The 13,815-nt window shown below is 37.3% G+C and overlaps 1 protein-coding gene across 1 annotated transcript in view; it reads right to left on the reverse strand.

Moving 5' to 3' along the window:
* Positions 1-13,815, reverse strand: part of ABCA8 (ATP binding cassette subfamily A member 8) — an 86,508-nt gene that overhangs the window by 22,724 nt on the left and 49,969 nt on the right. The window contains exon 21 of the mRNA XM_063080286.1: positions 501-634. Within this exon, the coding sequence (XP_062936356.1) occupies positions 501-634 (134 nt within the window). The remainder of the gene's footprint in view (positions 1-500; positions 635-13,815) is intronic.

The raw sequence follows: 13,815 nt of genomic DNA on the forward strand, positions 1-13,815 counted from the left end.
TTTTAAAAATTGTCTAATAATCAAAACAACAAAAACACACTGTGAAAGCAAAAAAAAAAAAAAACAGTAAAAGCAAACTACTATTTTGTGTAAGTAAAACAAAACATGTATATAATAAAATAAAATCAGGGCACCAGGTGTCTTGCTTAAAGCTAGAACCAGGTGTGGAGTGTTTACTGTTTAAGAATAAAATAGAAGTTTCAGAATATATATATATATTATAAAATCCTTGAGAAGAAATAAGAATTCTTTAAACTTAAATATGCACTTATGTACTGGGTATTCTATAGTACGAATTTTGCTAATGTACACAGTTTGTGTTGGTAGACAATGATTGGTATATGAATTATTTATTACACTAATGAGTATAATTCACTAAGTAATAAAAGCAAACAGTATTTGTTTTTCATTTTTATTTTTTAAATTAGAGATCTGAGTATATTGATTTTATATGAGCTTTCTACATTTTTTGGAAAATTATTAAATGGAGACCAGCATACCTTTTTATTACCAGACACGATAATGGCTCCATTATAAGATGGGTCATCTATGCCATTTTTAGTTCCAAATGCATCCACTTCCAAAGCTATGTTCTGGTGTTCCACAGAATGTATAAAGTCATCAATGCTTGTGCCTAAGGTGTGGTTAAATATATTAGATATCAAAAAATGAAGAAAATTAATGTCAAGCGGTGCAGTCAATCTACAATTAATGTCATTATGTGATACTTACTGTAATACGGACTGTCAGGATATTTTTCCATATGATAGCATGCTTGATACTTTGAATTAAAAATCTATTTATCTCTCATGGAGTTTACTTCAAAATCTGTTTATTTGCTTATGATTACTGCTAATGTCAAAGTCACCTTAGCATCATATGGCTTTTGGAATAGATTTGTTTTCCTAGAATCTTGCAATGAATGGCCATAACCAATAAGGTTTTAATGACACAGATAACTTCTACTGATTAACCATAAATGTGCTAAAACTCACTCTATTACCTCTAGATTATTAATTGATTTTCAAAATGTTTCTTGATACAGGAAGACAATTTGTAGAATGGCAGTGTGAGGAGCACGGCAGACCCTCTCCCCAGATAAACAACTACAGCTTGTAAAAAAAAAAAAAAAAACACAAAAAGTTAAATTTTTTTCCTAGGGCATACAGAAAATGAAGAAACATTTATTTAAGAAAATCTATTAAATCATAGTAAGAACATTGATATGTTGTGGCACCTGAGCCACAAATTAATACCCTCACCCCCCACGCCCCTTTCAGATCAGCATGACAGAAACTCCGCTCTGAATGAGCATAGCCAAGAACTCAGAGATTCTTCCCCCCAAGCCCAGTTGAGGGCTATAGTATTGGGGGGGGAGGGGCAGTTCTCTAACTTTTCTCATTCCTCAGCTCCATGTTATAGAAGCTCAATGCCAGGGAAGAGTGGCTGTTCTCTTCTTCCACTCATCCCCTATTCATAAGATGGATGATCCATCCTACACACAGGGCCCAAAATGCAATCACCCTTGTCCCATCGCACTTACATTGCAGAGTTTCCATGACAGGAGAATGAAGCTAAGAAGACCGCAGGTTACTGTGCCTGTGCACCACCTGCTCACAAAGTGGGGTGCTACTCCAAGAGAATCATGCCACTATGTGTACTTCCAGCTCTGGAGCAATGGTGCAGAGGTTTTTCCCAGGGCAAGAAGCAGGCCTTAATAATAGAGACTTGCTGAAACTCTACCCAAAGGGATAAACTTTATTTGGAACAGGGTTTGGGGAAATTCAAGCCTAAAAACCATGGAGATTTTGTTGGTAAGCAATTGACAGGTGATTGGAGCCCACCAGATTGAACCATACACCAGCTACAAAACAAATGGTGGAGAAGAGTCTTTCTGGGGTCAGAACAGAGCTCAGTAACAGGCTTCAAAGACTATTCCTACAAATACAACTGTATTTAATTGGATCAAACTGTAGAGTAATTTATGCCCAAGGGCATTTTTGAAAACACAAAACAATTAGCCTGCAATTAATGGAGACTAACAACTGAATGTGATACCTATGGAGCCAGACAGTTTAACAGAGAAATCAGGGAAGGAGAGAAATACAGCTAAATCATTGCCACCTCAGGGTAACAGTGACTATCCCCAAGGCTATGTCCTCTCTGGAGTAGCATCAGATTTGTGCAAGGCAGGGGAAATAGAATTCACTAAAATAATCCAGTCAACTCACTAAACAAATAAATAAGCAAGCAATAATGACAAGCCCCAGAAAAGTTGGGGGTCAATATCCAGAGTTGCTACAAAGTATTATTTCAAATGTCCAGTTTTCAACCAAAAACTAAGAGGCATGCTAAAAAATTAGAAAGTGTCACCCTTATACAGGGAAAAAAGTAGGCAACAGAAAATGCCTTTGAAAATCTCAGATATGAAACAAAAACAAAGACTTCAAAGCAGCTCTTACAAATATGCCCAAAGAACTAAAGGAAACCATGCTTAAAGAAGTAAAGAAAGATATGATGACAATGTCACATCAAATAGATAATAGCAATAAAGATATAGAAATTAGTTAGAAATAGAAAAAAAGAACCAGAATCAAATAGAAATTCTGGAGTTGAAAAGTACAATAACTGAAATGAAAAATTCACTAGAGAAGCCCATCAGTAGATTTGGATGGATGAAGAAAGGATTAGCAAGCTTGAATATAGGTCAAAGATATTATGCAATCTAAAGAACAGAAAAAAAATTCAAGAAAAATAAATGTAACCTCAGAGAAATGTAGGACGTTATTACTCACACTATTTCACATGTACTGGGAGTACCAGAAGGACAGGAGAAAGAGAAAGGAAGAGTAAAAATATCTCAACAAATCATCACCAAAAACTTCCCAAATTTGATAAAGTACTTTAATTTGTACATCTAAGAAGTTCAACCAACCTTAAGTAAAATATATACAAAGAGACCCACAAAAGACACATCAAAGTAAAAATGGTGAAACCAAAGGCAAAGAGAAACTCTTGAAAGCAGCAAGAGAAAAACAGCTAATGATGAATAAGGAGACACCAATTATACATCAGCTGATTTCTCATTAGAAACAATGGAGGCCAGAATGTAGTGGGATGACATATACAAAGCACTGAAAAAAAATTTCAGCCAAGGATCTTATATCCAGCAAAAATATCTTTCAAAGATGAAGATAAAATAGGACTTTGCCAGATAAACAAAAACAGAGAATTAGTTACTAGCAGAGATGCCTTACAAGAAATCCTTAAAACTGAAAGCAAGTGACCCCATATGGCAATCTGAATCCAAAGGGAAAGGCCAAAGAATGTCAATAAACATGATTGTGTACTTACAATAGTATAAATGCATATTTCTTCTTTCTACAATTAACTCATTTAAAAAGCAATTGCATAAAGCAATATACATAATTATATTATTGAGTCCAAAACATATAGATACATAATATATTTTACAATAATAGCACAAAGGAGTCAGGACAAATCATAGCTGTATTGGAGTAAGAAAATAACATAAGATGGTGACTTAAATTTATAAGAACAAATGAAAAGAACCAGAAATGTTAAATAATAGGATTAATATAACAAAGTCTATAAATACATACTCACTGTCCTTTTTTCTCTCAGCTTCTTTAAGAGATATGAAATCATACATAGTAATGATTATGACAATGTACTATTGGTTTTATAACATGTAGATGTAAAATGTATAATAGTAATAACACCAAAAAGCGCAATAGTAAATAGAACTATATAAGAGAGTCTATAGGTCACTGAAATTAGTTTTGTACAAACCTTAAGTAGACTTACATAAGTTAAGATTCATATTCTAAGCCCAAGAATAACCACTAAGCATGGAATTCAAAAAATACAATGAAAAAATTATTAAAAGAATTAAAATGTTAAAGGAGAAAATACTTAATGAAAAAGAAACAGCAAATAAGGAATAGAGAAACAAAAAATGTATGAGACATATAGAAAAGAAATAGTAAAATGGCAAATATAAATCCTACATAATCAGTAATAATGTTAAATGTGAATATAATAAACAATACATTCAAAAGGCATAGATTGTTAGACTGGATTAAAAAACACTATTCACCGGAGTTTCAAGATGGCGGCAGCTGCGGCGGCTGGCGCGGAGTAGCTGAGGTGGAAAAGGTGGCCACTGGGCCTCAGGCAGCCGGGAAACTTGTGGACCTTCCTCTGGCCATGTCTTAAGGGAGGACTGCTGCTGCTGGCCGGTCGTGGGGGCTCAACGCCACTTTGCCCCCGGCAGGAGAGGCTGCCTCATTTACAGGCAACAGCTTTGAAGTGTGGAGCAGGAAAAGAACTGATTCTTAGCTGCAAAAGCGAGTCTTGAAACAGGGAACACAGCGCCAGGGCTGCTGTGGATGCAGCCAGGATCCCGGAGGCTGGGGCCGCACTGAAGGCGGCCAGCTGCCCTATCCAGGATTCGAGGTTTCAGGCCGGCATTAAAGAAGACTCCTGGGAGCGCCCGAGTGGCGCCGCGACTGAACAGCCCGAGGCGGCAGCACCGAGAACACGGAAGGCAACAAACCAGAGACAGAGCGAGCGCCGGACCTGGCACAGCACTGTGAGTGATCCCTGGCACAGCTCTGTTCGGGGGGTGGATGCCCACGCGGCTCCCCGCCTGCACCACCAGGCCACTCACTGCCCCGGTGCTGCCTCCATTTTCCCAGGTGCGGGCAGCTCCGCCCTGCTCGGCCATCACTGAGCCCATTTGCTTGGCCTGGCGCGGGGCTTTCCAGACTCTGCGGGCCGGCCTCCTCTCCCACTCCCTCTGCGGTTCTCTGGCGGGGCTGGGGGTGTGGGGCGTCCCGACCAGTTTTGGGAGGGCTAGGAAGTACGGGCGGGCCGACTGTCACTCCACCACACCCTGGAATCTGGCCCCGGTAAACTTCCTGTTACTGGGAGGCAGATACCATCTCTGCGACCACCAGTTTGGAAAAAAGCCTAACGAATTTCTGGTTGGGAATAGTGTGGTAGGAGAGTTCCCAGGTCCGCTTGAACCTGCCGGAGAGCAGGCTGCAGGCGGGCACTAGACTCGGTTTATACCGGGGGGATACAAAGGTGAACAAGACCCGAGAAAGATCTACACAGTGCTACAAAGGCACCCAGAGAGACCGGTCATCTGTGCCTAGCAGAAACCTGGTAGACTTCCTGGGCGAGGCGGTGCTGAGCAGGGTCTTGAAGGCCCAGCTGATAGACGAGGGGTGCAGAAGACACGCCCCAACCCAGCACAGTGTGCACAGAGGGGGGAGACGTGCGGCCAGGGAGGCGGAGACTCGACAGAAACCATACACCCGGTGGGGTTGCCACTGCACGATCTAACAGCCTGGGCCAGAGCACACGGAACGGGGAGAAGTCCTGTACAGAAAGTGAAAGCTCAACAGAGATCACACACCCTGTGGTACGTGATCCACCAGCCCAGCAGAGTACAAGCTGACCAGAAAGGTGGATCCCCAGAAAAGCCCAAGACCCGAGGCAACCACACACACAAGACACTAGAGGCCAACTGAGCAGTCACGGCGGGAGCCATACCAAATTGGCAACCACAGCAACATCCTAGTTAGTCATTAGTCTTAAACCGGTGGACTGTGAAACCCCCTGCCACAATGAATAAACACCAAAAAAAAGACACCAGAAATACAAAAAATCAAGAAAGTACACCACCAAAAGTTAATAAATCTCATACTCTAGATCCTATAGAACAAGAAGCCCTTGAAATAACTGACAAGGAATTTCGAGTGATAATTCTAAGGAAACTGAATGAGATACAAGAAAACTCAGGTAGACATCATGATGAAATGAGGAAAAGTATACAGGATCTGAAAGAGGAAATATACAAGGAAATCAATGTCCTGAAAAAAAATGTAGCAGAACTTGCTGAACTGAAGAAGTTATTCAGCGAAATAAAAAACACAACGGAGAGTTTAACCAGCAGGCTTGTCGAAGTTGAAGAGAGAACCTCTGAACTTGAAGATGGGCTGTTTGAAATAACACAAGCAGACAAAAAGAAAGAAAAAAGAATCAAGGACATGGAAGAAAATCTGAGAGAGATATCAGACAACCTCAAGCGCTCAAATATCCGAGTCATGGGTATTCCAGAAGGGGAGGAAAATGGAGATTCCATTGAAAACATATTCAACAAAATAGTGGCAGAAAACTTCCCAGGTATAGGAAAAATCACAGATCTTCAGATCCAGGAAGCTCAACGATCTCCAAACGTATTCAACCCAAAAAGGCCTTCTCCAAGACATGTCATAGTCAAATTGGCAAAACTCAGAGACAAAGAGAGAATCTTAAAAGCTGCAAGAGAGAAGCGTCAAATCACCTATAAGGGAGCCCCAATCAGGTTAACATCAGACTTTTCATCACAAACCCTAAAAGCTAGAAAGGAATGGGATGATATTTTCAAAATACTAAAAGACAAAGATTGCCAGCCAAGAATACTCTACCCTGCAAGGCTATCCTTCCGAAATGAGGGGCAAATAGTATATTTCTCAGACAAACGAAAACTGCGGGAGTTCACTACCACAAGACCACCCTTACAAGAAATCCTCAAGGGAGTACTGGGTTTGGTTCCTGAAAAATAACTACCACTGCCATAAAAACCTAAGAAAAATCTAAACCCGCTAGTACAATAAAAATGGCATTCATGAAGAGAAAACAAGCTAACAAAAACACTATCTACAACCTAAGGAACCAACAAACAAAGAAACCAAACAGTAAATCAGAAAGCAAGGAACAAAAGACACCTAAGACAACCAAACAACCAATAAAATGCTAAGAATAAATCAACACCTTTCAATAACAACTCTTAATGTTAAAGGCTTAAATTCCCCAATTAAAAGACACAGACTGGCTGACTGGATCAAAAAGCAGGACCCAACTATATGCTGCCTACAAGAGACCCACCTCACCCATAAAGATTCACACAGACTAAGAGTGAAAGGATGGAAAAAGATTTACCATGCAAACAGAAAAGAAAAACGAGCTGGAGTGGCTATTCTTATATCTGACAAAATAGACTTTAAACTAAAAACCATAAAAAGAGACAATGAGGGACACTACTTAATGATAAAAGGACTGACCCATCAAGAAGACATAACAATCATAAATATGTACGCACCCAATGTTGGAGCAGCTAGATTTATAAAACAAACTCTATTAGACCTAAAGAAGGAAATAGACACTAATACCATAATAGCAGGGGACCTGAACACTCCACTGTCAATATTAGACAGATCATCTAGGCAAAGAATCAGTAGAGAAACACAAGATCTAAACAAGACTCTAGACCAATTGGAATTGGCAGATATCTACAGAACATTCCACCCAACAACCTCAGAATATTCATTCTTCTCATCAGCACATGGATCATTCTCCAAGATAGATCACATATTAGGTCACAAATCAAGTCTCAATAAATTCAAAAAAATTGGAATTATCCCATGTATCTTCTCAGACCACAATGGATTAAAACTAGAAATTAATAACAAACAAAACTCTGGAAACTATACAAACACATGGAAATTAAACAGCATTCTACTTAATGACATATGGGTCCAAGAAGAAATCAAGCAGGAAATCAAAAAGTTTATTGAAACTAATGAAAACAATGATACATCATACCAAAACCTGTGGGATACTGCAAAAGCAGTATTGAGGGGAAAATTTATTGCATTAAATGCTCACTTCAGAAGAATGGAAAGATGGCAAGTGAACAACCTAACACTTCACCTTAAAGAACTAGAAAAACAAGAACAATCCAATCCTAAAGTTAGCAGACGGAAAGAAATCATTAAGATCAGAGCAGAACTGAATGAAATTGAAAACCAAAAAACAATTCAAAAGATCAACGAATCAAAAAGTTGGTTTTTTGAAAAGATAAATAAAATTGACAAACCATTAGCATGGCTAACAAAAAAAAGAAGAGAGAAGACTCAAATAACAAAAATTAGAAATGAAAAAGGCGATATTACAACTGATTCATCTGAAATACAAGGAATCATTCGAGACTACTATAAACAACTGTATGCCAACAAATTTGAAAATCTGGAGGAAATGGATAAATTTCTGGACACACACAAGCTCCCAAAACTGAACCGTGAAGACGTAGAAAATTTGAACAGACCAATAACAATAAAGGAGATTGAAGCTGTTATCAGAAGGCTCCCAACAAAGAAAAGCCCAGGACCAGATGGATTCACAGCAGAATTTTACCAAACATTCAAAGAGGAATTGACACCGATTCTTTACAAACTATTCCAAAAGATTGAAACGGACGCAAATCTCCCAAACTCATTCTATGAAGCAAACATCATCCTGATACCAAAACCAGGTAAAGATATAACCAAAAAAGAAAACTACAGGCCGATATCCTTGATGAATATAGATGCAAAAATCCTCACTAAAATACTAGCAAACAGAATAGAGCAACACATATGAAAAATTATTCATCACGATCAAGTGGGATTCATCCCAGGGATGCAAGGTTGGTTCAACATACGCAAATCAATAAATGTGATACACCATATTAATAAACTCAAACACAAGGACCATATGATCATCTCTATAGATGCTGAAAAAGCATTTGATAAAGTTCAGCACTCATTCATGACAAAGACCCTCTATAAGTTAGGTATAGAGGGAAAGTATCTCAACATAATTAAAGCCATATATGCCAAACCCACTGCCAATATCATCCTGAATGGGGAAAAGCTGAAAGCTTTTCCTTTAAGAACAGGCACTAGACAAGGATGCCCACTCTCACCACTCCTATTCAACATAGTGTTGGAAGTACTAGCCAGAGCAATCAGAGAAGAGAAGGAAATAAAGGGCATCCAGATTGGAAAAGATGAAGTCAAACTGTCCCTGTTTGCAGATGACATGATCCTATATATCGAACAGCCTAAAACCTCTACAAAAAAACTGTTGGAATTGATAAATGATTTCAGCACAGTAGCAGGATACAAAATCAACACACAAAAGTCAGTAGCATTTCTTTTCTCCAATAGTGAACATGCAGAAGGAGAAATCAAGAAAGCCTGCCCATTTACAATAGCCACCAAAAAAATAAAATACTTAGGAATTGAGTTAACCAAGGAGGTGAAAAATCTCTATAATGAGAACTACAAACCACTTCTGAGAGAAATTAGAGAGGATACAAGAAGATGGAAAGATATTCCATGCTCTTGGATTGGAAGAATCAACATAGTGAAAATGTCCATACTACCCAAAGTGATATACAAATTCAATGCAATCCCCATCAAAATTCCAAAGACATTTTTCTCAGAAATGGAAAAAACTATTCAGACATTTATATGGAACAATAAAAGACCACGAATAGCCAAAGCAATGCTCAGCAAAAAAAATAAAGCTGGAGGCATAACACTACCTGACTTTAAGCTATACTACAAAGCTATAATAACCAAAACAGTATGGTACTGGCATAAAAACAGACACACTGACCAATGGAATAGAATAGAGAATCCAGAAATCAACCCTCACACTTACTGCCATCTGATCTTTGACAAAGGCACCAAGCCTATTCAGTGGCGAAGGGACTGCCTCTTCAGCAAGTGGTGCTGGGATAACTGGATATCGATATGCAGGAGAATGAAACTAGATCCATACCTCTCACCGTATACTAAAATCAACTCAAAATGGATTAAGGATTTAAATATACACCCTGAGACAATAAAACTTCTTAAAGAAAACATAGGGGAAACACTTCAGGAAATAGGACTGGGCACAGACTTCATGAATACGACCCCAAAAGCACGGGCAACCAAAGGAAAAATAAACAAATGGGATTATATCAAACTAAAAAGCTTCTGCACAGCAAAAGAAACAATTAAAAGAGTTAAAAGACAACCAACAGAGTGGGAGAAAATATTTGCAAAATATACATCTGAAAAAGGATTAATATCCAGAATATATAAGGAACTCAAACAACTTTACAAGAAGAAAACAAGCAACCCAATTAAAAAATGGGCAAAAGAGCTAAGTAGGCATTTCTCTAAGGAAGATATCCAAATGGCCAACAGACATATGAAAAAATGCTCAACATCACTCAGCATCCGGGAAATGCAAATCAAAACCACATTGAGATACCATCTAACCCCAGTTAGGATGGCTAAAATCCAAAAGACTATGAACGATAAATGCTGGCGAGGCTGCGGAGAAAAAGGAACTCTCATACATTGTTGGTGGGACTGCAAAATGGTGCAGCCTCTATGGAAAATGGTATGGAGGTTCCTTAAACAATTGCAAATAGATCTACCATACGACCCAGCCATCCCACTGTTGGGAATATACCCAGAGGAATGGAAATCATCAAGTCGAAGGTATACCTGTTCCCCAATGTTCATCGCAGCACTCTTTACAATAGCCAAGAGTTGGAACCAGCCCAAATGCCCATCATCAGATGAGTGGATACGGAAAATGTGGTACATCTACACAATGGAATACTACTCAGCTATAAAAACGAATGAAATACTGCCATTTGCAACAACATGGATGGACCTCGAGAGAATTATATTAAGTGAAACAAGTCAGGCACAGAAAGAGAAATACCACATGTTCTCAGTTATTGGTGGGAGCTAAAAATTAATATATAAATTCACACACACACATACACACACAAACCGGGGGGGGGGGGAAGAAGATATAACAACCACAATTATTTGAAGTTGATACAACAAGCAAACAGAAAGGACATTGTTTGGGGGGAGGGGGGAGGGAGAAGGGAGGGAGGTTTTGGTGATGGGGAGCATTAATCAGCTACAATGTATATCGACAAAATAAAATTAAAAAAAAAAAAAACACTATCCACCTATATGCTGTTCACAGGAGAAACATGTTAAATTTATTTAATACAAATAGATGCAATGTAAAGAGTGAAAAAGATATATCACACAAACACAACCATAGGAAAACTGGAGTGGTTTCACTAATATCAGACAAAAGAAACTAAAACAAAAGATGTCACTAGAAATAATGAAAGACATTTTATAATGATAAAAGGATCAATACAACAGGAAGTTATAACATTTATATTAGTGTATATGCTCAACAGGAACCCAAAATACATGAAATAAAAATTAACAGAATTGAAGACAGAAATATCGACATTTCCACCCAATAAGAGAATATACATTCTTCTCAAGTTCATAGGACGTATTTTCTAAGATGGGTCATATGCAAGGATATTAAACCAGCCTCAATAAACCTAAAAAGACTGACATCATATAAACTACTATCTCTGACCACAACGGAATAAAATTAGAATTCCACAAAAGAAAGAAAATTAGAAAATTCACAAATATGTGAAAATTGAACCATATATTCCTAAATAATCAATGCTTTAAAAAGAAATCACAAGAGAAACTAGAAAATATTTTGAGGTTAGTGAAAATAAAAACACAACATACCTAAACTAATGGAATTCAGCTAAAGCAGTGTTTAGAAGGAAATTTATAGCTGTAAACACTCAAATCAATAACCAAACCTTCTATGTTAAGACACTGAAAAAAGAACAGCAAACTAAACTCAAGGCAAACAGAAATAAATAAGTAAATAAACCCAAATGTTAGATAAGAAATTAGTGACATCAGCATTGTATCTCATGCATATTCATAATAAATAAATAAATAAGAAAGAAAGAAATTAGTGACATAGACAACAGAGAAATAATCAATGAAACTAGAAGTTGGTTCATTGAAGAGATCAACAAAAGTGATGAATCCTTAGCTAGAATGACCAAGAAAAAATAAAAACAAGACTCAAATGACTAAAATCAGGAATATAAGGTGGGAGAGTTATAAATGCCAACTCTATAAATAAAAAAGGATGCTGATGGAATACTGTGAACAACTGTATGACAATTAATTAGATGACACAGATGTAATGGAAAAATTCCTAGAAAGACACAAACTACTGAACTGATGCAAGAAGAAATATAAAATGTAACAAGATCTGTAACAATCAAGAGATTGAATTACTAATTACAAAACTTCCCACGGAGAAAACCCCTCACCCAGATGGCTTTACTAGTAAATTCTACCTAACATTTAATGAAAAATTAATGCCAATCCTTCACAAAATCTTCCAAAAAATAAAAGCAGAGAGAACATTTGCCATCTAATTCTATGAGGCTAGTATTACCAAATCCAAAGACATCACAAGAAAACAAAACTACAGACTAATATCTTTTATGAATAGAGATGCAAAAAGTCCTCAATAAAATACTAGCAAACGAAATCCAGCAGCATAACTAAAAGATTATATACCACAACCAAGTGGAATTTATCCCAGGAATGCAAGGTTGGTTTAACATTTGAAAATAAATTAATATAGTACATCACATCAACAAAATGAAAGATGAAAACCACATGATCATCTCAATAAACAGAAAAACATTGATGAAATCCAACATTCCCTCATGATGAAAACAGTCAACAAACTGGGAAAATGCATGTCACAGCCTTCTTGCATTCAGGCACTCTAGACAGCACTTCAGCACTGTGCTTGGAGCCATTTGAAACAGTGCAATCATCAATAAAAACACAAAATATTAAAAAATGGCACTATACAGACTGCAAAAAGGACATCTGTTTAAATATGAGAGCTGAAATAAGAAGGCAGAGTGTTGCTCTGTTCAATCTCTGCTGGAAATATATGCATCAGGAGACAGAATTTTCACTTCTCTGAGCATGTTTGTGAATATCATGAAAATGCTATGAGTATTGATTTGGGGGTTACAAATAAATTGTAGTGAGCAGACAAATTTGTAAATCCATAATCTGCAAATAATGAGAACCTACTGTATTTGATGAGAGACTTGTATCAGGAATATATAAAAGGCTGGCTGATTAGCTCAGTTGGTTAGAGTGTGATATTATAACACCAAGGTCAAGGGTTCTAATCTCCATGCCAGTCAGCTGCCAAAAAACAAAAACAAAAAAAATATATATGTGTGTGTGTGTATGTATGTATTTATGACAGTTAGAACTCAATAAGAAAGACAAATAATCCATTTAAAAAATGGGCCAAAAAATAGACATTTCTTCAAAGACGTATAATTGGTCAGTAACCACATGAAAAGATTCTCAACATTATTAGCCATTACCAAAATGAAAACCCAAACCACAAAATACCACTTGACATGCACTATGATGGGTATAATAATAAAGTCCGAAAATAACAAGTGCTGGCAAAAATTTTAGAAATTGGAACTCTCAGAAATTGCTGGTGTGCATATAAAGTGGTACAGACACCTTGAAAAGCAGTTTGGCTGGTTCTTAGAAAGTTAAACATAGTCACCATATGACACAACAATTCTACTTCTAGGATCATACCCACCCAAAATAAAAACATACGTCCACACAAAAAGTTGTATATGAACATTTATAGCAGCATTTTTATAATAGCCAGTTATTGGGAAAAAAGCAAAAAGGCTACTTGCTGATGAATGATAAACAAAATGTGGGTATATCCATACAAAGGAATATTGTTCAACAATTGAAAAATAAAGTATTGGTACATAGATACATGCTGGAACATGAATGAACTTTGAAAACATGCTAAGTGAAAGACCCAATCACCAAAGACTGTGTATTGTATGATTTCACTGATCTTAAATGTCCAGAGTAGGCAAATCAATAGAAATACAAAGTAAATTTGTGGTTGCTTAGGACTGAGAGGAGTGAATGACTGTGACTGCTAATGGGTATGGGGTTTCTTTTGAGGATGACAAAAATATTCTAA

Source organism: Cynocephalus volans, chromosome 16 (assembly GCF_027409185.1).
Source record: "Cynocephalus volans isolate mCynVol1 chromosome 16, mCynVol1.pri, whole genome shotgun sequence".
In the NCBI taxonomy this organism is placed as follows: Eukaryota; Metazoa; Chordata; class Mammalia; order Dermoptera; family Cynocephalidae; genus Cynocephalus; species Cynocephalus volans.